This window comes from Ipomoea triloba, chromosome 7 (assembly GCF_003576645.1).
Source record: "Ipomoea triloba cultivar NCNSP0323 chromosome 7, ASM357664v1".
Lineage (NCBI taxonomy): Eukaryota > Viridiplantae > Streptophyta > Magnoliopsida > Solanales > Convolvulaceae > Ipomoea > Ipomoea triloba.
In genome coordinates, this window is record NC_044922.1 from 11,474,276 (window position 1) to 11,496,010 (window position 21,735).

At 35.1% G+C, this 21,735-nt stretch overlaps 4 protein-coding genes and 1 long non-coding RNA gene across 5 annotated transcripts; all 5 read left to right on the forward strand.

Annotated features, from left to right (window-relative positions):
* The first annotated feature begins 916 nt into the window (after positions 1-916).
* LOC116024561 lies at positions 917-2,677 on the forward strand. Its single transcript, XR_004099503.1, has 6 exons — positions 917-991; positions 1,120-1,175; positions 1,545-1,673; positions 2,064-2,151; positions 2,268-2,515; positions 2,582-2,677. It is a non-coding gene; the product is annotated as an uncharacterized LOC116024561 (long non-coding RNA).
* LOC116024118 lies at positions 2,676-3,683 on the forward strand. The gene is made up of 4 exons (XM_031265021.1): positions 2,676-2,705; positions 2,824-3,123; positions 3,203-3,307; positions 3,556-3,683. Exons 1-4 carry the CDS (start codon positions 2,676-2,678, stop codon positions 3,646-3,648), a joined length of 528 nt encoding a protein of 175 aa, XP_031120881.1. The 3' UTR covers positions 3,649-3,683.
* A 3,430-nt stretch (positions 3,684-7,113) lies between these two features.
* LOC116024119 (zinc finger BED domain-containing protein RICESLEEPER 2-like) lies at positions 7,114-10,527 on the forward strand. Its single transcript, XM_031265022.1, has 3 exons — positions 7,114-7,308; positions 8,163-10,377; positions 10,478-10,527. The coding sequence occupies exons 1-3, from the start codon at positions 7,114-7,116 to the stop codon at positions 10,525-10,527; spliced, it is 2,460 nt and encodes an 819-aa protein (XP_031120882.1).
* A 279-nt stretch (positions 10,528-10,806) lies between these two features.
* LOC116024120 (zinc finger BED domain-containing protein RICESLEEPER 2-like) lies at positions 10,807-12,226 on the forward strand. Its single transcript, XM_031265023.1, has 2 exons — positions 10,807-12,076; positions 12,177-12,226. The coding sequence occupies exons 1-2, from the start codon at positions 10,807-10,809 to the stop codon at positions 12,224-12,226; spliced, it is 1,320 nt and encodes a 439-aa protein (XP_031120883.1).
* A 2,644-nt stretch (positions 12,227-14,870) lies between these two features.
* On the forward strand, positions 14,871-15,524 carry LOC116026346. Its single transcript, XM_031267835.1, has one exon. The coding sequence runs from the start codon at positions 14,958-14,960 to the stop codon at positions 15,288-15,290; it is 333 nt and encodes a 110-aa protein (XP_031123695.1). The 5' UTR covers positions 14,871-14,957; the 3' UTR covers positions 15,291-15,524.
* Positions 15,525-21,735: the final 6,211 nt, after the last annotated feature.

The following is a 21,735-nucleotide window of genomic DNA, read 5'->3' on the forward strand; positions in this document are numbered from 1 at the left end:
CCCCAATGTTCCACTTAAAAAAGTTGTTCTCTTCAAGTGTGAGTGGTTTGACCCAACACCCAATATCGGGTCAATATTCAATTCTGAATATGGTATCACTGAGGTGCATTGCAATAAACGATATAGGAAGTATGATCCTTTTATCGTTGCACAAAGCGCATGTCAGGTGTGTTATATTCCATACCCACGGGGTATACGGGAGAAAATGAATTGGTGGGTAGTGTTGAATGCCCTAGAGGAGCTATTGACAATGCCTATAGCTCTAGTTACACATATCAACAAGATAACATACCGTTGCCTACATTTGGAGGTGATCAAAGTGTTCAAGATGACGTGCAAGAATTAGTGCACGAACCATTACAAATGAATGAAGTGGAATTACCTCAAAACGAAAATCAATGGTCCGATCAAGGTGTCCAAACTGAAGATTCAGACGAAGAGGATAGTGAAGAAATTGAAGAAGATGACAATGATGATTCTGTAGAAGAGGATAGTGGAGATATTGATGATGAAGATGATAATGAGGAATCCGACAATGATGAGGGTGATTTTTAATTTATATTTGAAATTTATATGATTATAATATTTCTTTAGTATAATTTATAAACTAAAATCTTAATGCCTACAAAAAAACCCAAAAAAAAAAATTCTGCCAAATTTTCAACCAAAATGATTAAAGTTGGCGCCATATCAATTTAGCCCTAAATTTTCGCCCTTTTTTCATTCTCCCTCCACTCTTCACTCTCCAATCTCCCATTCTTACTCAGTTACTCACGCCATTCTTAGTTTCCACTCTCCAATCTTCCATTCTTACTGGCCAATCCTTCACTCCTTAACCTCTCCCCAAATTTTTCCACTTTCAATCTCTCATCCTCAGCCTTCCTCCTTCACGCCCTCGGCACTGGTAGCAACGCAGGACCCACAGGCACCATCGTTTGACCCTCCAGCAGCAACACCGACTCACCGGCCTTCCTCCTTCACACCTCCAAAGGTATATCCTCTGTTCTCTGTTTCCCTTGCTTCCAGTGAATGCTCTCAAATATAATACTTCTTCGATTATGCTTGCTTCATCTGTATGCCTATTTACCCTATTACTTGTTTTGTTCATTTACTGTGTAGAAAACAAAATACTGCTTAGAGCATTTGGCTGGGGAGTTATAAGAAAATGGGTTGAGGTATTTTCTTTTCTTATTTCTTATTTCTTTGTTGGTGGCTTGTTTGTAGCTGGCTTGTTATTTGTTAAGTGAATATATTGTTAGGAAATGGAAAAAATAGTTGCAAAAAATAGTTTATTTCCCATCTGCTCTGCCATGTTCTCCCTACTGTTAGAATTCACAGCACACAAGCACTGAAGCACATTATGTCTCTTTGTAAATTGTTTATGGAAAAAATTGTTTATTTTGCCTTCTTGTAAATGAATTGCCTTTGAAAAATATTTATTTTGATCCTATTTTTCTACATGTTTCAGAATATTCTTTTTAGTTTTATATGGAAAAAATTCTTTTTAGTTTCAGAATATTTTTCTATTTTTCTAATGGATACAGATACAGAACTGCTTTAGGATCAAGAAAGAGTTCTTACATGCATCATCAACAACTCCGACTCCAAAAATAAAGGAGAGTGGGCCAAAAGAGGATTTGCAAAACACTGGCAGTGAAAGGCAATACTAACTTGTAAACTTAAATCTCAACTCTTTAATCTTCCTTTAGAGCTAAAGTTTCATTGTTCACTCAGATTTAACTTGGGACATTCTACAAGGTGCTTTTATACAAGCATAAGTTCTACAAGAGCAAATTCTAAAGTGGATTACTAGCCTTTGAACATCTTGATTAAGTGTTTCTATACAAGCATAAGTTCTTCAATCAACTATGTCTAGTCTTGTATCATTTCTACATGAGCATAATTGATTATTTTCAAAGGATATTTGCATGGTTTTTAAATAAAAACTGGTTGCTTCTTCAATCAAATTATGCTAGCTTTGAGTTGTGTGTGCATACTAGAATCAAATTATGCTAGCTTCAATCAAACTGGTTGCACTCCTAAATTTACTTCATTTGTTTTAGGTGATTATTGGTGGAGTTTGTGGTGGGGCAGCTGCAACAGTTAGGACTATATATATATTGAAATCTTTATCTTTGAGCAGCCAGCCAGGTACACAGGCTCCACCACCTGCAAATCGCCATAACTGAACATTGGCTATTTGATATAGCTTACATTTATGTTGATTATTTGTTTGACATCACTAACTCCCTTTGGATTTTAAGCAGAGAATGCCTAATGCAAAGCAAAAGAATAAAAGGTTGATGTCCCAACCACCAATAGAATCTAATTCCGAAACAAATCAACCAAGTCTAGCAAATGATGTCCAAAACTCTAGCCAACCATCAAATACTTTCCCACAGTCCAGTCGAAATAGTGATTCGGAGCGCACTATATCAGCATCACCAAATAATGTTCCATCACCTCCAACTTCACCAAGCAGCAGGCCCACAGTACTCCCCATTGGGAACAAATCGTAAGTCTTATATTGATAATTGTCATGTGTTTATCCTTTATCTCTAACATTCATACTTTGTTACAGGTTTGAGCCATGGGGTGCAAATAGAGATGTTATCGAATGTGTTACTAGAATATTCCCTGATGCTGTGAAATCATACAATGACGCTCCTAGACATATGAAGGACATCTGGTTTAATGAATTCAGGGTAATTTATTGTATAACTGATATTAGTACATTACTTTATAATTACTTTATAATTGCTATAGAGAACTGCAAATATTCCTTTACTAATTACAATTTGATTTGTTTTAATTTTATTAAAGAAATTGTATAAGTGGAATCCTGAAGATGAGGCAAATATTCAGAATTTATTTCACAAAAAGGCTGCAAGAAGACTATCAGACACGTTGTCGCAAGTTCGCAAAAAGTTGGCAAAAGGTGATGCACAACCAAATTGGATGACTGATCAGGTTTTGGCTCAATACCGCAGCATTTGGAATACGGAGAAATTTAAAAAGACTGTTGAGAAGAATAAAAGAAATAGAAATTCAGATTGTGGGGGATTAGGACCGTCACTTCACACTGGAGGTTCAATCCCTATTACTGAGCATAGGAGAAGATTGGTAAGTCATTTACTACTAATTAAATACAGTTTATAGTTAAACAATGACATTTAATATGTGGTTTGTTGTTCTTGGATAGAAAGAAAAACTTGGAGAAGAGCCCTCGCATGCAGTGTTATTCCAAGCAACACACAAAAGTAAGAAAACAAAAGAGTTTATATGCAAAAAGGCTCAACAAGTAATGGTAAGATACGATTCCTAGCATTTAAATGTTTTTGTTAAATACAAGTGTTTGTTCTTATAATACTATGAACTCTGATAATTGAAAGATAATTTCAGCAGAAGTACAACTATTAAAAATGCAGCAGAAGTAGAACTATTTACTAGCAAACTGTTTAGTAATATAATCATCAACTATTTGCATTTATACTAAAATAATGTCTATATATATATGTATGTTACTGTGTGTACTGAAAGCAGTGTGTACTGCAGAATGTGAGGGAGAATGTGAGAGAGACAGTGTGGCAGTTTGTAATGCAGGCAGTAAGTGTGTGTACTGAAGGCAGTATGTACTGCAAAATGTGAGGCAGTAAGTGTGTGTACTGAAGGCAATGTGTACTGTAGAATGTGATTGATACTCAAATGTGAAGCAGGAAGTGTGTGTGTGTGAAGTAATAAAATACAATAGTGTTGTTTTTGTTTTTTTTTTTTTTAAATTTTTTTTAGAGTATAACTGTAATTTTATGCCTATTATATTTTGAGATGATAAAATGACTGTGTTGGGTACTTATTGTTCAATATAGGAGGTTGCAACTCAAAAACAACAAATTCAACCTGAGCTTGGAGACTCAAATGCATGGTACGAGGCAGCTGGTGGCCTCAAGAAAGGAGGGTATGTTTTTGGATTCGGATCAGATACTCCACACTATTTCCCTGATGTTGTGAGACAAAAGAATTTAAAATCCGGACAATCATCTTCACATGTAGTTTGTGACGAAAAAATTGACAAATTAAACGGCGAAATAGAGTGGCTGAAATCTGAAATTATGGCGATTCGTGCTGCAAATCAACAATCTTCCCAATGTACTAATCCAACCGGTAGCCATGAAAGTAGTGGTGTTGGCTTAGATGATCTTGAAATCAATGATGGCACAGAATCACCTATGCAAGAGTAATAGATCCAAGCTAGATTCTACCTTTTTTGTGATGTAGGAAGTATTTTGTATAGTAGCATCTTAGAATTGCAAGTTAGTTTTTTGAAAGTGGCATGAATATTACAATTGCAATGTGTAACTAAACTTGCTATTGATGTGTGGCTAAACTTGCTATTGAAATGTATAATTTTTGTGTTATGAAATTACTAGTTTTAAAATTGTTAAAGCATTGGATAATTGTAGGAAAGCAGCAATAGAAACTGACAATTAATACGTATTTAAAAAAAATCCCTTGGTTCTGAATTTTCCGACCACAAGGTGGTCGGAAACTTTCTAATCCCTCCAATTGATATGTTCGTCGTTTTTCCGATGACTTACAAAGGTGGTCGCTATTTCCGACCACAAGATGGTCGGAAATGTCTAATCCCTCCAGGTGATATGTTCGTCGTTTTTTTTCGACGGCTCACAAAAAGTGGTCGCTTTTTACGACCACTCAAGAGAGTGGTCAGAAATACCGACGAGGCCTTTTCCGAACATCCAAAATGGTCGAAAAAGTGGTCGGAAAAGGGGTTACCGACCGTATTTAGGCCATTTCCGACCACTTTTGGGTGGTCGGAAATTCACTGATTTCCAGCAGTGTTAATTCTCCTGATTATCAATTGTTAGACTTGTCCAATCATCTAGGGGTGTGCAGAACCCGACCAAACCGAACAACCCGACCGACCCGACCACCGCCAATTCGTCATCCGTGGAGAACCAAACCCGAACAAGCTAAACGAACCGATGGGTGAGCTGTGCGGTTTAAATGAATTCGGTTTGGGTGGCAGTAATGCCACCCGAACCCGTCCGAATATCCGATGTAGCACTAGGGTTCGCAGAGACGGACAGACGGTGACCTGTGGACTCGGGAGGGTTGCAGTTTGCTTGCTAGGAATCGAAGGCCCTCTATTCTCGGGGGGATTATTGCTGAGAAACAAGGTAACCCCTAAACCCTAATTTATTTTCGTTATTCTCTGATTCTGTGTCCTGTGTTGTGACTCATGTGAATCTGTGATAGTGTTGTGACCCTAATTTCAAGCTCTTTGATTTAGGGTTTTTAATTTTGATATTGATATACTCATGTGAATCTGTGATAGCAATCTAGTGTATTATTTTCCAGTATGGTGGAAGCCCAAAGCCCTATCCCCTATTCCCCTGATTAATGATTATGGATTTCTTTGTGTTATTGTTCTTACTGAAAGTCTGAAATTCATTTAATATCTTGGATGCCTGAATGTCTGTTTTGGTGGAAGCCATAGCCCCTAACTAGGATTAGTGGGATGTGAAATCCATATAAATGATGAGCATTATATTTTTTTAAAGTAAGACTGTGCTCTTACTGTGCTTGAAATCTTGAATGCCTGATTAATGATTATGGATTTCTTTGTGTTATTGTGCTTACTGAAAGTCTGAAATCCATTTAAAATCTTGAATGCCTGAAATCTGAATGTCTGTTTTGGTGGAAGCCTTAGCCCCTAACTGGGATTAGTGGGATGTGAAATCCATATAAATGATGAGCATCAAAAAGTATTTGCATACTTTGCTTGAATGCCTGATTATGGATTTCTTTGTGTTTTGTAAATTGTAACTTGCAAGTGTGAAACTGTGCAAGTTGCCAAGTTTATGGATAGATGACCCTTAAATTGCTTGTGTTATTGTGGAATCTGCAATTCTGCATTTCTACATACATGATGAAATGTGCAATGTCTGAACTATGCTTAATTATTTTTTAATGATGAAATGCTCTAGATTTTGAAATGAGATCCCTAATACTTTCCTACTATATGTTATAGATGGAAAGTGTTGGTGGGTCTGGAAGTCAACCTCCCTCTCAAACTGTGGAACATGATATGGGAGCAGAAGCTGTAGAGAAAGATACATCTCAGCAGTCTTTGCCTCCATCTGTTCCTAAAAAAAGAAAAGAGGTTGAAACCAGATCTCCTGTTTGGGATCACTTTGAAAAAATCAAGAACAAAGATAACATTGTTGTCTCAGCAGTGTGCATATACTGTAAAAAGTCTTACAAATCTGAGACCAAAAGACATGGGACTTCTTCTTTGAGAAATCACATTATGACTTGCCTAAAAAATCCTCACTCTAAGGATACTAGGCAATCTCTACTCACATTCTCTCCTGCCTCTAGTTCTGGTTTAACTGAGTCTGAAGGTGCAGAAAGGGTTTTAGGAACCTGGGTTTTTGATCAGGAGTTGATTAGGAGAGCTCTTTGTGAAATGATTATTATTGATGAGCTACCTTTTAGGTTTGTGGAGGATCAAGGTTTTAGGAAATTTATTCTTGTTTGCTGTCCTATGTTCAAAATTCCTTCTAGATGGACAGTAAGTAGGGATATTCTGAAAATTTATTCTGATGAGAGGGTTAATTTGAAGAATTTCTTTAGGACTAGCTGCCAAAGGGTTAGTATCACTACTGATACTTGGACTTCTGTACAAAGAATCAACTACATGTGCATTACTGCACATTTCATAGATAATGAGTGGAAGCTACAGAAAAAAATAATTTCCTTTGTCCCTATTTCTTCACGTAAGGGGGAATACATAGCTAAGGCACTGGAAAGTTGCCTACTAGAGTGGGGGTTGAAGTCAGTTTTTTCTGTCACAGTTGATAATGCTTCTAGCAATGNGGGTTACCGACCGTATTTAGGCCATTTCCGACCACTTTTGGGTGGTCGGAAATTCACTGATTTCCAGCAGTGTTAATTCTCCTGATTATCAATTGTTAGACTTGTCCAATCATCTAGGGGTGTGCAGAACCCGACCAAACCGAACAACCCGACCGACCCGACCACCGCCAATTCGTCATCCGTGGAGAACCAAACCCGAACAAGCTAAACGAACCGATGGGTGAGCTGTGCGGTTTAAATGAATTCGGTTTGGGTGGCAGTAATGCCACCCGAACCCGTCCGAATATCCGATGTAGCACTAGGGTTCGCAGAGACGGACAGACGGTGACCTGTGGACTCGGGAGGGTTGCAGTTTGCTTGCTAGGAATCGAAGGCCCTCTATTCTCGGGGGGATTATTGCTGAGAAACAAGGTAACCCCTAAACCCTAATTTATTTTCGTTATTCTCTGATTCTGTGTCCTGTGTTGTGACTCATGTGAATCTGTGATAGTGTTGTGACCCTAATTTCAAGCTCTTTGATTTAGGGTTTTTAATTTTGATATTGATATACTCATGTGAATCTGTGATAGCAATCTAGTGTATTATTTTCCAGTATGGTGGAAGCCCAAAGCCCTATCCCCTATTCCCCTGATTAATGATTATGGATTTCTTTGTGTTATTGTTCTTACTGAAAGTCTGAAATTCATTTAATATCTTGGATGCCTGAATGTCTGTTTTGGTGGAAGCCATAGCCCCTAACTAGGATTAGTGGGATGTGAAATCCATATAAATGATGAGCATTATATTTTTTTAAAGTAAGACTGTGCTCTTACTGTGCTTGAAATCTTGAATGCCTGATTAATGATTATGGATTTCTTTGTGTTATTGTGCTTACTGAAAGTCTGAAATCCATTTAAAATCTTGAATGCCTGAAATCTGAATGTCTGTTTTGGTGGAAGCCTTAGCCCCTAACTGGGATTAGTGGGATGTGAAATCCATATAAATGATGAGCATCAAAAAGTATTTGCATACTTTGCTTGAATGCCTGATTATGGATTTCTTTGTGTTTTGTAAATTGTAACTTGCAAGTGTGAAACTGTGCAAGTTGCCAAGTTTATGGATAGATGACCCTTAAATTGCTTGTGTTATTGTGGAATCTGCAATTCTGCATTTCTACATACATGATGAAATGTGCAATGTCTGAACTATGCTTAATTATTTTTTAATGATGAAATGCTCTAGATTTTGAAATGAGATCCCTAATACTTTCCTACTATATGTTATAGATGGAAAGTGTTGGTGGGTCTGGAAGTCAACCTCCCTCTCAAACTGTGGAACATGATATGGGAGCAGAAGCTGTAGAGAAAGATACATCTCAGCAGTCTTTGCCTCCATCTGTTCCTAAAAAAAGAAAAGAGGTTGAAACCAGATCTCCTGTTTGGGATCACTTTGAAAAAATCAAGAACAAAGATAACATTGTTGTCTCAGCAGTGTGCATATACTGTAAAAAGTCTTACAAATCTGAGACCAAAAGACATGGGACTTCTTCTTTGAGAAATCACATTATGACTTGCCTAAAAAATCCTCACTCTAAGGATACTAGGCAATCTCTACTCACATTCTCTCCTGCCTCTAGTTCTGGTTTAACTGAGTCTGAAGGTGCAGAAAGGGTTTTAGGAACCTGGGTTTTTGATCAGGAGTTGATTAGGAGAGCTCTTTGTGAAATGATTATTATTGATGAGCTACCTTTTAGGTTTGTGGAGGATCAAGGTTTTAGGAAATTTATTCTTGTTTGCTGTCCTATGTTCAAAATTCCTTCTAGATGGACAGTAAGTAGGGATATTCTGAAAATTTATTCTGATGAGAGGGTTAATTTGAAGAATTTCTTTAGGACTAGCTGCCAAAGGGTTAGTATCACTACTGATACTTGGACTTCTGTACAAAGAATCAACTACATGTGCATTACTGCACATTTCATAGATAATGAGTGGAAGCTACAGAAAAAAATAATTTCCTTTGTCCCTATTTCTTCACGTAAGGGGGAATACATAGCTAAGGCACTGGAAAGTTGCCTACTAGAGTGGGGGTTGAAGTCAGTTTTTTCTGTCACAGTTGATAATGCTTCTAGCAATAAGTCAGTTTTTTCTGTCACAGTTGATAATGCTTCTAGCAATGATACTGCCATAGGGTTTTTAAAAAAGAATGCTTCTAGCAATGATACTGCCATAGGGTTTTTAAAAAAGAAAATGCTGTCTTATGATACTGCCATAGGGTTTTTAAAAAAGAAAATGCTGTCTTCGGGTTCTACTGCAGTAAGGTGTAAGTATTTGCATATGCGATGCATTGCTCACATCCTTAATCTGGTTGTGCAAGATGGATTAAAGGAATTTGATGATTCTGTTAAGAAGGTAAGGGACTCTGTTAGGTATATGAGAAACTCTCCTGCTAGGCTCCAACAATTTAGAGAGCTTGCTGACTTAATTGGGGTGGAAGCCAAAAACTCTTTGGTTCTTGATGTACCTACAAGGTGGAATTCCACATATTTGATGCTGCATACTGCTTTGCTGTATCAAAAGGTTTTTGAAGTGTATGAAGATCATGGCCCTTCCTTCAAATCTGATTTGGGTGGGAATGTTCCTAATTTCTTGGATTGGGAGGCAGTAGAAGGGTTGGTGAAATTTCTGAAATCATTTTATGAAATGACTGTTAGGATATCTGGTTCTTTGTATGTAACTTCTAACACTTTCTTCTCTGAAGTGTCTGATTTATCTTGCATACTTACTGGTCTGGTGGGAGCTGAATCTGATTCTGTTAACGCAATGGGGATGAATATGAGGACCAAGTTTGATAAATACTGGGGTGATCCAAACAAGATGAATTTTCTGATTTTTTATGGAAATATAATGGATCCTAGGGACAAAATTGAATACATGCCATATCGGTTTAATCAATTATATGGTGATGAAAATAGCAAGTCCTTGTTTGAGAAGGTTATGAAAGACTTGAAGGAGTTGTATGTTGATTATGTGACAAGTTTCCCAGTCCAGTCTAATCCTGTTCCTGTTGAACAGTCTGTTCCCCCTACTGTTTTGTCTGATCTAGTTTCTGTTGGGAGACCCCAATCTTTGTTAAAATCCCAGTTAAAAAAACAAAGATTGGAGAGTGGAGAATTAGGCAGAAAGAAAACTGAGTTGGAAGTTTATTTGAGTGAGGCAATTATAGAAGAGGATGGTGAATTTGACCTCTTGAAATGGTGGAAGGTTAATGCTGGAAGGTTCCCTGTGCTTTCTAAAATGGCTAGGGATATACTTGTTGTTCCCATTTCTACAGTTGCATCAGAATCAACATTTAGTACAAGTGGGAGAGTTCTTGACGCATTTAGGAGTTCTCTTACTCCTAAAATTGTGGAGGCACTTGTATGTGCACAAGATTGGCTTAGGTTGCACAATCAGCCTCTTTCGGTTGAAGAAAACATTGATGAGGTTGAGAAATTTGAAAAAGGTAATTATTCTTATAAGTTTTAACTTTAATTATAAGTTTGTTTATTTTTTAGTTAATTAGTTTAAAGTCTAATGTTTAATTTTTTTTTCTTTGTGTGCAGAGTTCTGCACTGGAGTTGGTTCTTCCCTGCCTACAATACTAGTAAATTAAATTTCAATTCTCTGAAACTATTTCATATCTTTATTTGTTTACTGTTTTACTGTTTTCTGCTTATGCTTGTGAGTTGTGCCTTGTGCTGTTTAAAACTAAATTGTGTATGTTTGAGTACTTGACTGCTTGACTGCCTGAGCATGGAACCATGGTGGCTGTGGCTCTACATAATGATGAGTTGAGTTGATGACTCCCTGGCTGGAAAGTTTGCAGCCTCAGTGGCTAATAACTGCCCCAGGTTTGAGGAATCACACTATCCACTGACCACTGGAAATTGGAATGGTTGTAAGTATAATTGTNAGCAATGATACTGCCATAGGGTTTTTAAAAAAGAAAATGCTGTCTTCGGGTTCTACTGCAGTAAGGTGTAAGTATTTGCATATGCGATGCATTGCTCACATCCTTAATCTGGTTGTGCAAGATGGATTAAAGGAATTTGATGATTCTGTTAAGAAGGTAAGGGACTCTGTTAGGTATATGAGAAACTCTCCTGCTAGGCTCCAACAATTTAGAGAGCTTGCTGACTTAATTGGGGTGGAAGCCAAAAACTCTTTGGTTCTTGATGTACCTACAAGGTGGAATTCCACATATTTGATGCTGCATACTGCTTTGCTGTATCAAAAGGTTTTTGAAGTGTATGAAGATCATGGCCCTTCCTTCAAATCTGATTTGGGTGGGAATGTTCCTAATTTCTTGGATTGGGAGGCAGTAGAAGGGTTGGTGAAATTTCTGAAATCATTTTATGAAATGACTGTTAGGATATCTGGTTCTTTGTATGTAACTTCTAACACTTTCTTCTCTGAAGTGTCTGATTTATCTTGCATACTTACTGGTCTGGTGGGAGCTGAATCTGATTCTGTTAACGCAATGGGGATGAATATGAGGACCAAGTTTGATAAATACTGGGGTGATCCAAACAAGATGAATTTTCTGATTTTTTATGGAAATATAATGGATCCTAGGGACAAAATTGAATACATGCCATATCGGTTTAATCAATTATATGGTGATGAAAATAGCAAGTCCTTGTTTGAGAAGGTTATGAAAGACTTGAAGGAGTTGTATGTTGATTATGTGACAAGTTTCCCAGTCCAGTCTAATCCTGTTCCTGTTGAACAGTCTGTTCCCCCTACTGTTTTGTCTGATCTAGTTTCTGTTGGGAGACCCCAATCTTTGTTAAAATCCCAGTTAAAAAAACAAAGATTGGAGAGTGGAGAATTAGGCAGAAAGAAAACTGAGTTGGAAGTTTATTTGAGTGAGGCAATTATAGAAGAGGATGGTGAATTTGACCTCTTGAAATGGTGGAAGGTTAATGCTGGAAGGTTCCCTGTGCTTTCTAAAATGGCTAGGGATATACTTGTTGTTCCCATTTCTACAGTTGCATCAGAATCAACATTTAGTACAAGTGGGAGAGTTCTTGACGCATTTAGGAGTTCTCTTACTCCTAAAATTGTGGAGGCACTTGTATGTGCACAAGATTGGCTTAGGTTGCACAATCAGCCTCTTTCGGTTGAAGAAAACATTGATGAGGTTGAGAAATTTGAAAAAGGTAATTATTCTTATAAGTTTTAACTTTAATTATAAGTTTGTTTATTTTTTAGTTAATTAGTTTAAAGTCTAATGTTTAATTTTTTTTTCTTTGTGTGCAGAGTTCTGCACTGGAGTTGGTTCTTCCCTGCCTACAATACTAGTAAATTAAATTTCAATTCTCTGAAACTATTTCATATCTTTATTTGTTTACTGTTTTACTGTTTTCTGCTTATGCTTGTGAGTTGTGCCTTGTGCTGTTTAAAACTAAATTGTGTATGTTTGAGTACTTGACTGCTTGACTGCCTGAGCATGGAACCATGGTGGCTGTGGCTCTACATAATGATGAGTTGAGTTGATGACTCCCTGGCTGGAAAGTTTGCAGCCTCAGTGGCTAATAACTGCCCCAGGTTTGAGGAATCACACTATCCACTGACCACTGGAAATTGGAATGGTTGTAAGTATAATTGTATAAGGATGCTGTCTGGTATATCTCTCTGACTCTCTTCTCTGTTTTTTTTTTAAATGTTTAATAAGTAATAACTGCCCAATGCAATGATGATGCTTCCACCATACTCTGAAATCTGGGATTTGTTGGATTGGGTTTGGTATGTTGCCATGAACTGTGGTCAATCCATAGGTCATTGGCAATTTCCCCCAATCCTTACATGATATGAAAAATAAGCAATCTGAGCACACTTTGTCCCAATCTTAACTTTCTGTTATTACTAATAACAATATACTTATTATATTGTAATATTGTATATACTATATATTTTGGCAAGTTTACTACATTTTTAAGTTTTCATCTTTTCTAACTTTGAATATAATTAGGAAGAGGATTAGGATTTAGGCAACTATTGGAGGTAATGGAGGATTGGAGGCTGGACTGCTGGAGGCTTGGAGGCTGGATCTGTGCTGCTGACCTGCTGTGGTTTAAATGTTTAATAGCTCTTTGTGAATTGTGAATGACAGTTGTAATTTGAATTGTATTTTGGTGTAATTAAATTTTTGTGAATGATTAAGATTTTAGAGTCTTAGTCTCTTAGACATTTCACTATTTCAGTTTTCAGATGTAATTTTGTGTGTATTTTAGTTTTTTGAGGTTTGGTTGTTTGGAGTTTGGACTAAAACTCTAAAAGTAATTTAGTTTTTGCATTAATTTTTTTTTTATCAACCCGATTAAACCGACGGTTAGTCGGATGTCGGTCGGAGATCAAAATCTCCAAAACCGACGATTTTCATCATTTTTTTTAAACGGTTTGGGGTTACAAATTCAAAACCGATATCCGATCGGTTGCAGCCTCCGACCACCCAAACCGTCCGAACCCGACCGCTGCACAGCCCTACAATCATCTACCTCCGAACAACATATTAACTAATGCTTTGAGTTTCAATCATAAGTAATAGTGCATGTTTCAGTGAGCCTTTTCACGTGAAACTAACTCGAAAATAATTTAGTTTAAGAGTGATGAAATTATGACATAAAAAAAATATTGTGTGGGGTAAAAGAAATCATCAGAACCAACAAGACTGTTAAGAATAGTTTAATGATCCACCAACGGTTTAAGGGCAGATGAGATGTGAAGTTTCGAGAATCCGTAGGATTATTCAAATCATATTGCACATTTCCCATCTGATATATGAAACTTACAATAATATATAAAGTACCTTGTCATAAACTCTCATCATCATCTCAAATAAGTTTGAATATTCCTATGTAAATTAAAACTGCTGGATCTCAATTTTTAACCCTCTTTATCCACAGTAATTACTTTTCTTTTTCCTTGTTGATTAGTGAGAGTTTTTACTTTTCTTTTTAAATTCTAGTAAAATTGTTGCATTACTTTTCAAATTTTGGTTTTTAAATTTTTTAACTATAAAGAACGTCGCGATCCACTTTTAATTCTAAATATCTGAAACATTCTTGTTTTGTCAAATTTTCACCAAGCCCCATCCTACATAAAGGTACTTTGGACATTTTGAGCTAAAAGTAGAACGTTTGTTTTGCATATACATTGATTAGCATCTTGTAGAAGAAGATTAATCTCATCAATTTTCGATTAGGCATCATTCGGGAGAAGCTCTTGCATATGAGTTAGAACTCATGACCTCATGCTTAAATGGTTTAAACCTTTTTTTCACTTGATCCAACATTTTTTAGTGAATGAAACATTTTTAAAAATCGAAAACTAAAAGTGAAACAATACAAACCAAAAGTCAATAATCAAAAGCGAAAATAACACTATAGCCAAAATAGTAAGAAAATGAAATATACTATAATTTTATGCCTAATATATTAATTATAAAATGGTATAATACATTAAAATTCAATCAAATATTGTAATAATTACAACAAATACTTAACTAGTTTTTGTTTGATTATTATTGAATAATGCTGTGATCGATAACCACACATTTGAAATGATAACAGATCAGATGTGTCATCACATCACATAGTAGTTACGTTAGTTATTTGATAGTACGTAATATATATTTAATTATATATGTGCAAAAGAAGTAGTTTTGGGTGCAACACATACATGTGATTCTCAAGTCATAAATCTTGTAAATAAATTTAACTTGAATCAAAATTATCCGATAAAAATATAATGGTTGTGTTAATTATATGATTTGAAGGGAGTAGTAATGTTTTGAGTGATAGTGAGGGGGGAGAAGCAAAGAAACAGGGTGGTCAACACCATTGCGAGCATCTCTCAGCATTGTCTCCCCAATTTTCTATAAATACAAAATGCCAAACACATCACCCAATTGCTTTTGTCTACCCTCATCAACCAACTCCTCCCTCATTTCACTGTCCATTACATACCTTCACTCTCTCTCTCTCTCATCCTAAGCCACACAAACTAAGGGAAGAAGAAGAAGAAGAAGGGGATTCCAGAATGGAGTACTACACGGATGGGAAGTGGAAACTGTCCAAGGATGAACCAAACAGCCCTTCCACCTCCTCCTCCTCGTCGGCGGCAATGACGATGATGAGGAGCATGTCGCAGAGGGGCGCCGCCTCCTCCAATCACCCTCCTCTTCCCAGGAGTTATTCGCACAGGAACCCGGCGGCGTCCTCCTCCTCCTCCTCCAAGTCCGCTACTAACTTCGGCCGCAAGTGCAAGAACTTGGCCAAGGAACAGAAGGCCAAATTCTACATTGTCAAGCGCTGCATTGCCATGCTTGTCCGCCGGAATAAACACCGCCACCACGACGACGACTCCTCTTGAATCTATGCCATCACTACGTGACGCTCACTGTATCGGTAGGACAGATGTACGGTCCAGATTGAGACTATGTAATTTCAATCACATATATAGATTTAGTTTTTTTTTTTTTTTTTTTTTCCTTTTCTTACTACCCTTGTAATGCTATCATGCTAGATGAGACTAATTCAGTTGAGTTTCAGTCGAATTTCAATTGAAGTAACTCTTCTAAAGGTAATATTATATTGCATACACACGCGCGTTAGAGGTGTAGTAATATATTTTTAGTCAAATATATACTCTATATGTTTTCAAGAAAAATTTACAATATAATGTAGTAAGTTATAATATTGTATGTTTTGTAAATTATACTTTCTTCATTTCGATCTACCTCTAACAAAATACAAAATATAAGTTTAGTAAATGATAAAAGTAGGTCTCCAGAGCATAATAACATATTTTGGGTTTGAGTTTACTCAATACACATTCTTATTATAATAATAGTGAATTTTTTTCACCGTTGTAAACACAAAAATTGTCAAATTTTTAAAAATGAAAAATGGCATATTCAGATGATATTATACAAATGTATACAAATCTCTATTCACATCATATCACATGGATGCCACTAGTCGAGCTAGCTGTATGACTCTATCTCTCTCTGTTGCTGTTTTTGGGTAGAGAAAGATTCCTCGTTGATCTACCTTGGGAATACAAACCAGTGTCCACTCTACAAAAAGCAAGAATGGGGATCTGCACAAATAGATTACCTAATTTACAAATCATATGATGATGACAACTTCTAAACCTTAACCTCCGCAAATATGTAGGGAACAATAATGTTATACACAACAAATTTGGTCAATATTGGTCTTTTATTTCAACCGATCAATTATGACTAATTTATGCCCATTTACTTTCTTGTAATTTTTTATTGACTAGAGTCACAAAATTGGATTTATCTAGTGCGCATCCTAGTTAGGTATGACCGAATGTAGCTTGATTCCCTTTCGGTTCTGTTTTAATTCTTGTTCTAAACCGCCGATTCAGGATTATGAAAAATGATAAACAATAACTATTTCATTTTTAGAAAAGATCTTATTTGAACCGCATGCTCAAACTTTTAAAAAAAAAAAATTTGGACAGGAAAAAAAATGGAGCCCTTTGTTTCATGTAGTCGTGGATCATCATCGTCCATATCTAGATTCCTCGGCCTCGCAATATTTTTTACCATTCTTGCTTTCTCTTGTGTGCTTTAACTTTACTGATCAATTATGAGTAATCTAAGCTAGTTTACTTTCTTATGATTACAAAGACGAATTTATCACATGCACACCCTAATGTAGTGACTGTGATTTTTCTTTGCCACCAAACAAGAAAAAAACACGCAAAGGATTAGATATATAACATCTCATTAATTTTTATTCCAACATATTATTTATTTGGTGAAAAGAATAATGTTTGATGGGCCACGTCAGAACCCTACTTGGTCCTGTCATGCTGACTTGTCTATTAGTTGGTAATAAATCTAAGAGCATCACCACTAGTGGTTTTTTTAGAGGATTATGTCAGATTAAAAAATCATGAATGAACTTCTATCTAGTGTGGGAAGTAGTTTTTATTTGATTTTGAACTCCTACAAACATTGATTTATTGTGGCCCCCACTACTGACAAGAAAATGGAGCATTACACACGCAAGTTGCGCGCACCTGCGACCTGCCGCGCGCCTAACTGACGCGTAAATTGCAACTTCTAGATATGTATTTTTTTGGTTCTCTTTTTTTGAACTTCCTGTCTGCTACTTTTTTTTTTTGTTTTCTTTATTTACTCTATACTCCTCTTATCTTTCCTACGTAGCATGACATAATCCTCTAAAAAACTTGGGCTGATATTTGATGCTCTAAGTATCTAGCTTGTTATTGGTTTTCCATGGAGTATTATATCAAAGCACGTCAAATTATTAATGTTGTTACCTAGCTACTTATTTCTCTCACTCAAAAACACTTTTTGTCTGCCTTACAAACTCTCTTTATCTCTTTGATTCTAAAGAATATACAGTTTCAACATACAGATACAACAAAATCTCTCTAGTAGATTTTTGCTTGTTGAAAATGGGAGTTGTGTTTGTCCTAACATTGATTTTCTTTTCTTTTTCCATTTTATTCCATTGCGAATGTTGGGGTGCTGCCACTAGACCCATTGGGCATGCTTTTTAGCCCACATAGTATTCCAATCTTTTCATCTCGTACCAGACCATGCATCTCCAAAGAATTGGAAGGAACCAAAACTCCATTTTGGTGTAAAAATTTGGTGTATTCTTCCTCCAATGAAGACACCAAATTCTACACCAAAATGGTGTAAATGAATATTGTTACACCAAGTATGGTGTAGCACTATTCATTTACACCATTTCAGTGTACAACTTTTTAAAAATTTTTTGTCAATTGTTTCTTTTTAAAATTTTATATTATAAAAAATAAATTATAAAGATTTAAAGATGTTATTGAGACGTATAAAGCGAGATCAATATTGACTATAAAAGGGAAAATGGTACTTTTTCTCTCTATGTTATGTGCATATAGCACCTTTCCCCTTGTGTTATTAAAGTGACAGTTTTTCCCCCTCAGTTATTTTAAAAGTGGTAGTTTTCTCCCCTGTAATGTTAAATTGACATTTTTTCCCTTAAAAATAACTATTTCATTTATTTTTATTCTCCAACCAATTATATTACTAATATGCTGTATGGAAGATCACGGTTCGATACAAACCTAATCGAACACTGTAGCAATTGAACTTAAATAGTATGGACGGTTACGGTTACGATTCAGAACCGAAAAATAAAATAAAGTAATTGTTGAATTTAGACTATTTTTAAATAAGAAATAAAATTATAAAAATAAATAAATAAATAAGTTTTGATTGGCGGTTCAAAATCGAAATTAGAACCGAACCGTACCGATTTATCAAAATAAGTGTTTGATCATTTTCACTATATATGACTGTGGTTCAGTTCCAGTTCACGGTTCAACAATTATTTAATTTTATTTTTTCGGTGCTGAATCGTAACCAGAACCATCCATACTATTTCGGTATGATTGCTACAGTGTTTGGTTAGGTTTAAACCGAATTGTAATCATCCATACATATAAGTAATAATTTGTTGGAGAAGAAAAATAAATGAAATAGTTATTTTTAAGGCTAAAAATGTCAATTTAACATTTCAAGGGGAAACTGCCACTTTAATAACACAGGGGAAAAGTGCTGTATGCACATAACATAGGGGGGAAATGTGACATTTTCCCACTATAAAATAATTAAAAATTAAAATACATAAAAACATAAATTTCGTTTTAAAATATTATTATTTCTATCAAAATAATTAAAGTTTTTTTTTTGGTAAATTTACAAGGTGTCCACCCACGTTCGCTCCGGGAGGCACGACAGCTGGCCAGGGGGAATCATCACTTGCGGGAATTGAACCCGGGTTCTCCTAAAATTCCTCCCCACAAAGAGAGCTCACTTGCCACTTGAGCTACCTCATTAGGTTAAAGTTTTAAATTATAAGAATACAAATTATTTTAGTGTATGAATAGAATTTGGTGTAAATGGATTGGAGATGAAATAAAATTTAGTGCAGAATTTGGTGTAAATGGATTGGAGATAAAAAAAAAAATTGGTATAAGAATATGTTAGAAATATTTTTTTGGGTGTAAAATTTGATGCAAAATTTGGTGTTTTGAGTTGGAGATGGCCAACCCATCTTGGTTCGATCATGATCTAATTAAAGTAAAGGAGGTTTAATTTTTTTGGTCAGGCCACAAGGTGTACATTATGAGTATGCCCTAACTGTAGGAGGCACCTTTAAGCCCGTATCATATTTAGACTAATCCCCATTCGTATCGAGTTGAGGGACAAAGTGATGGTCAGATTAATTTTTCCATACAAGAGGGAGTTCCATACAAAAGTAGAAGAGGTTTAATTTGGCCCTACTAAGATTTGGGTTTAGTGAGATCTATCAAGAGTGTTTAAGCACAAGACTCTGAAATTTATGACTTGAACATATTGAATTGTCCGAGCCACGTGACACCGACCTATTCGGATAAAGAAAATAATGCCCTAATTCCAATTAGCCTCATATATAGTAACTAGTTTTATACGCGCATTGCGCGAATGGGTTAATGCCAAATGTTTATCTTAATCATCTATTTAATTATATAGGAGAAGTTTATACATGGGTAATTGAATGTAGAATTTTTTTATTTAAATATCTAACTCAAAGTATATGAATCCAAGATAATATAGAAAATTCATTATAATTATTACTAAAATAAATGTTTGCAACCTTGTAAAATCGACAGTCTAAATATTTGGTCTAAAAATGATAGTCTAAATAAATACTACTTTTAATTTGAATATTTCTAAGTGGTTCTTAATTCTCTTTTAAGTAACATTGTCATTGTCTTCATCTTTACTATTTGTTCTCTTCTTTTTTGTTGGTAGTGTGTTATTTGCAATTCGGATATTGTTGGTAGCATAGATGACAACGTCATGCAATGAGATTATGATATATGAGCTATAGATTTTCCTTTAGGTGTTCTACTTGGAGTTCATTTGGTTCAACCATTATTGTTGAATGAGTTATTGTGGATAAAGAAATCCCTAGTTTAGGAAAAAAGATTAAATAAATTAATAAAAATTTGAAAATTTAAAATATTATGTATTCCAAAGATATTAAAAGGTAGTTTCTCGCTTCAATTTGCTGGGTAATGAGTTATTTGAGTACTTTCATTGTCAACAAATCCCCCAAGTAATTAATATGATTGGTTTCAAACTAATCTTTTTTATTTTTTTTTCATGTTATTAAAGAAATACATATGTATCAGTCTATTTTACTCTTATTAAATTAAATAAATAAGTAGCTACTAAGATAATGAACAATGTAATGAATATCAATTGATAAATTTGAATGTAAATAATCTTTGCATGAGAGAAAATAAAGACAATATAACTAATAAAATTATTTCTCTTATTTAATTTAATTTTTTGATAATGAATAATTTTTTCAAATAAAGGTATTGTAGACACATAATTCTAAATTAAAGAAATACATATGTATCATTTTTTGTTGTAGCTACTAATATATTTAATTTAATAAGAGTAAAATAGATTGATACATATGTATTTCTTTAATACCATGAAAAAAATAAAAAAGAATAGTTTGAAACCAATCATATTAACTACTTGGAGAATTTGTTGACAATGAAAGTACTCAAATAACCCATTATCCAGCAAATTGAAACGAGAAACTACCTTTTAATATCTTTGGAATACATAATATTTTAAATTTTCAAATTTTTATTAATTAATTTAATCTTTTTTCTTAAACTAGGGATTTCTTTATCCACAATAACTCATTCAACAATAATGGTTGAACCAAATGAACCCCAAGCAGAACACCTAAAGGAAAGTCCATAGCTCTTATATCATAATCTCATTGCATGACGTTGTCAACTATGCTACCATCAATATCCGAATTGCAAATAACACACTACCAACAAAAAGGAAGAGAACAAATAGTAAAGATGAAGACAATGACAATGTTACTCAAAAGAGAATTAAGAACACTTAGAAAAATTCAAATGAAAAGTAGTATTTATTTATACTATCATTTTTAGATCAAATATTTAGACTATTGATGCCAAAGGCCTTGTGGTCAAGTGGCATGAAGTGATTCTCCCAATTGGGAGGTCATGGGTTCGAGCCTTAGTGTGGGCAATGTTGACTTTGTTGGACCTTTCTTATAATTATTAAATTAGGTAATCTCTATTAATAATATTAATCTGAATTATCTTAACCATCTATTTGATTAAATAATTTGACCACCATTTTAGGCCTAACTCTCTTTGGCTCTTATTAGTATAGTAGATAAGGTGGCAATGTGGCATGAGTTAGAAAATACTTACTTATTAATTCAGTTAGTTGTATTTAAAAAAAAAAAAAGTTTGAGTAATATCATGCATGAGTGCTGGTTACCTAATCGGCTAATCCTACTATGCTAATTGCTAAGGGAGGTTAGATTACCTTTTTCCACGTTATAGGGCAATATGGCTCTACGAGATTTTTTAAATCCGTAATATTATATCTTAGATCTCATGAATTTGCTCCTAAGGTAATGAGGAGGTCAATTGAATTTGTCTAGAATTGAGATTCGCACTCAATTGTATACTTATGCACACAAGGAGCCAACAACAACTTCAATTTGATTTGGAGAGCCAACTCCAACCTATGGAGTCCAACTCTAAATCGTCAGTGGTGAATTTCTTGATAAATTATTACCACACATCATGGTCTACCTTCTATTGTAAACCCTAGTTTGTAATATAACAATTGAGGTTTCAAATCCCTACCTTAATACTAAAACAAAACTGAGTTTAACGTGCAACACTCCAACTGTTAGATCATTACTCT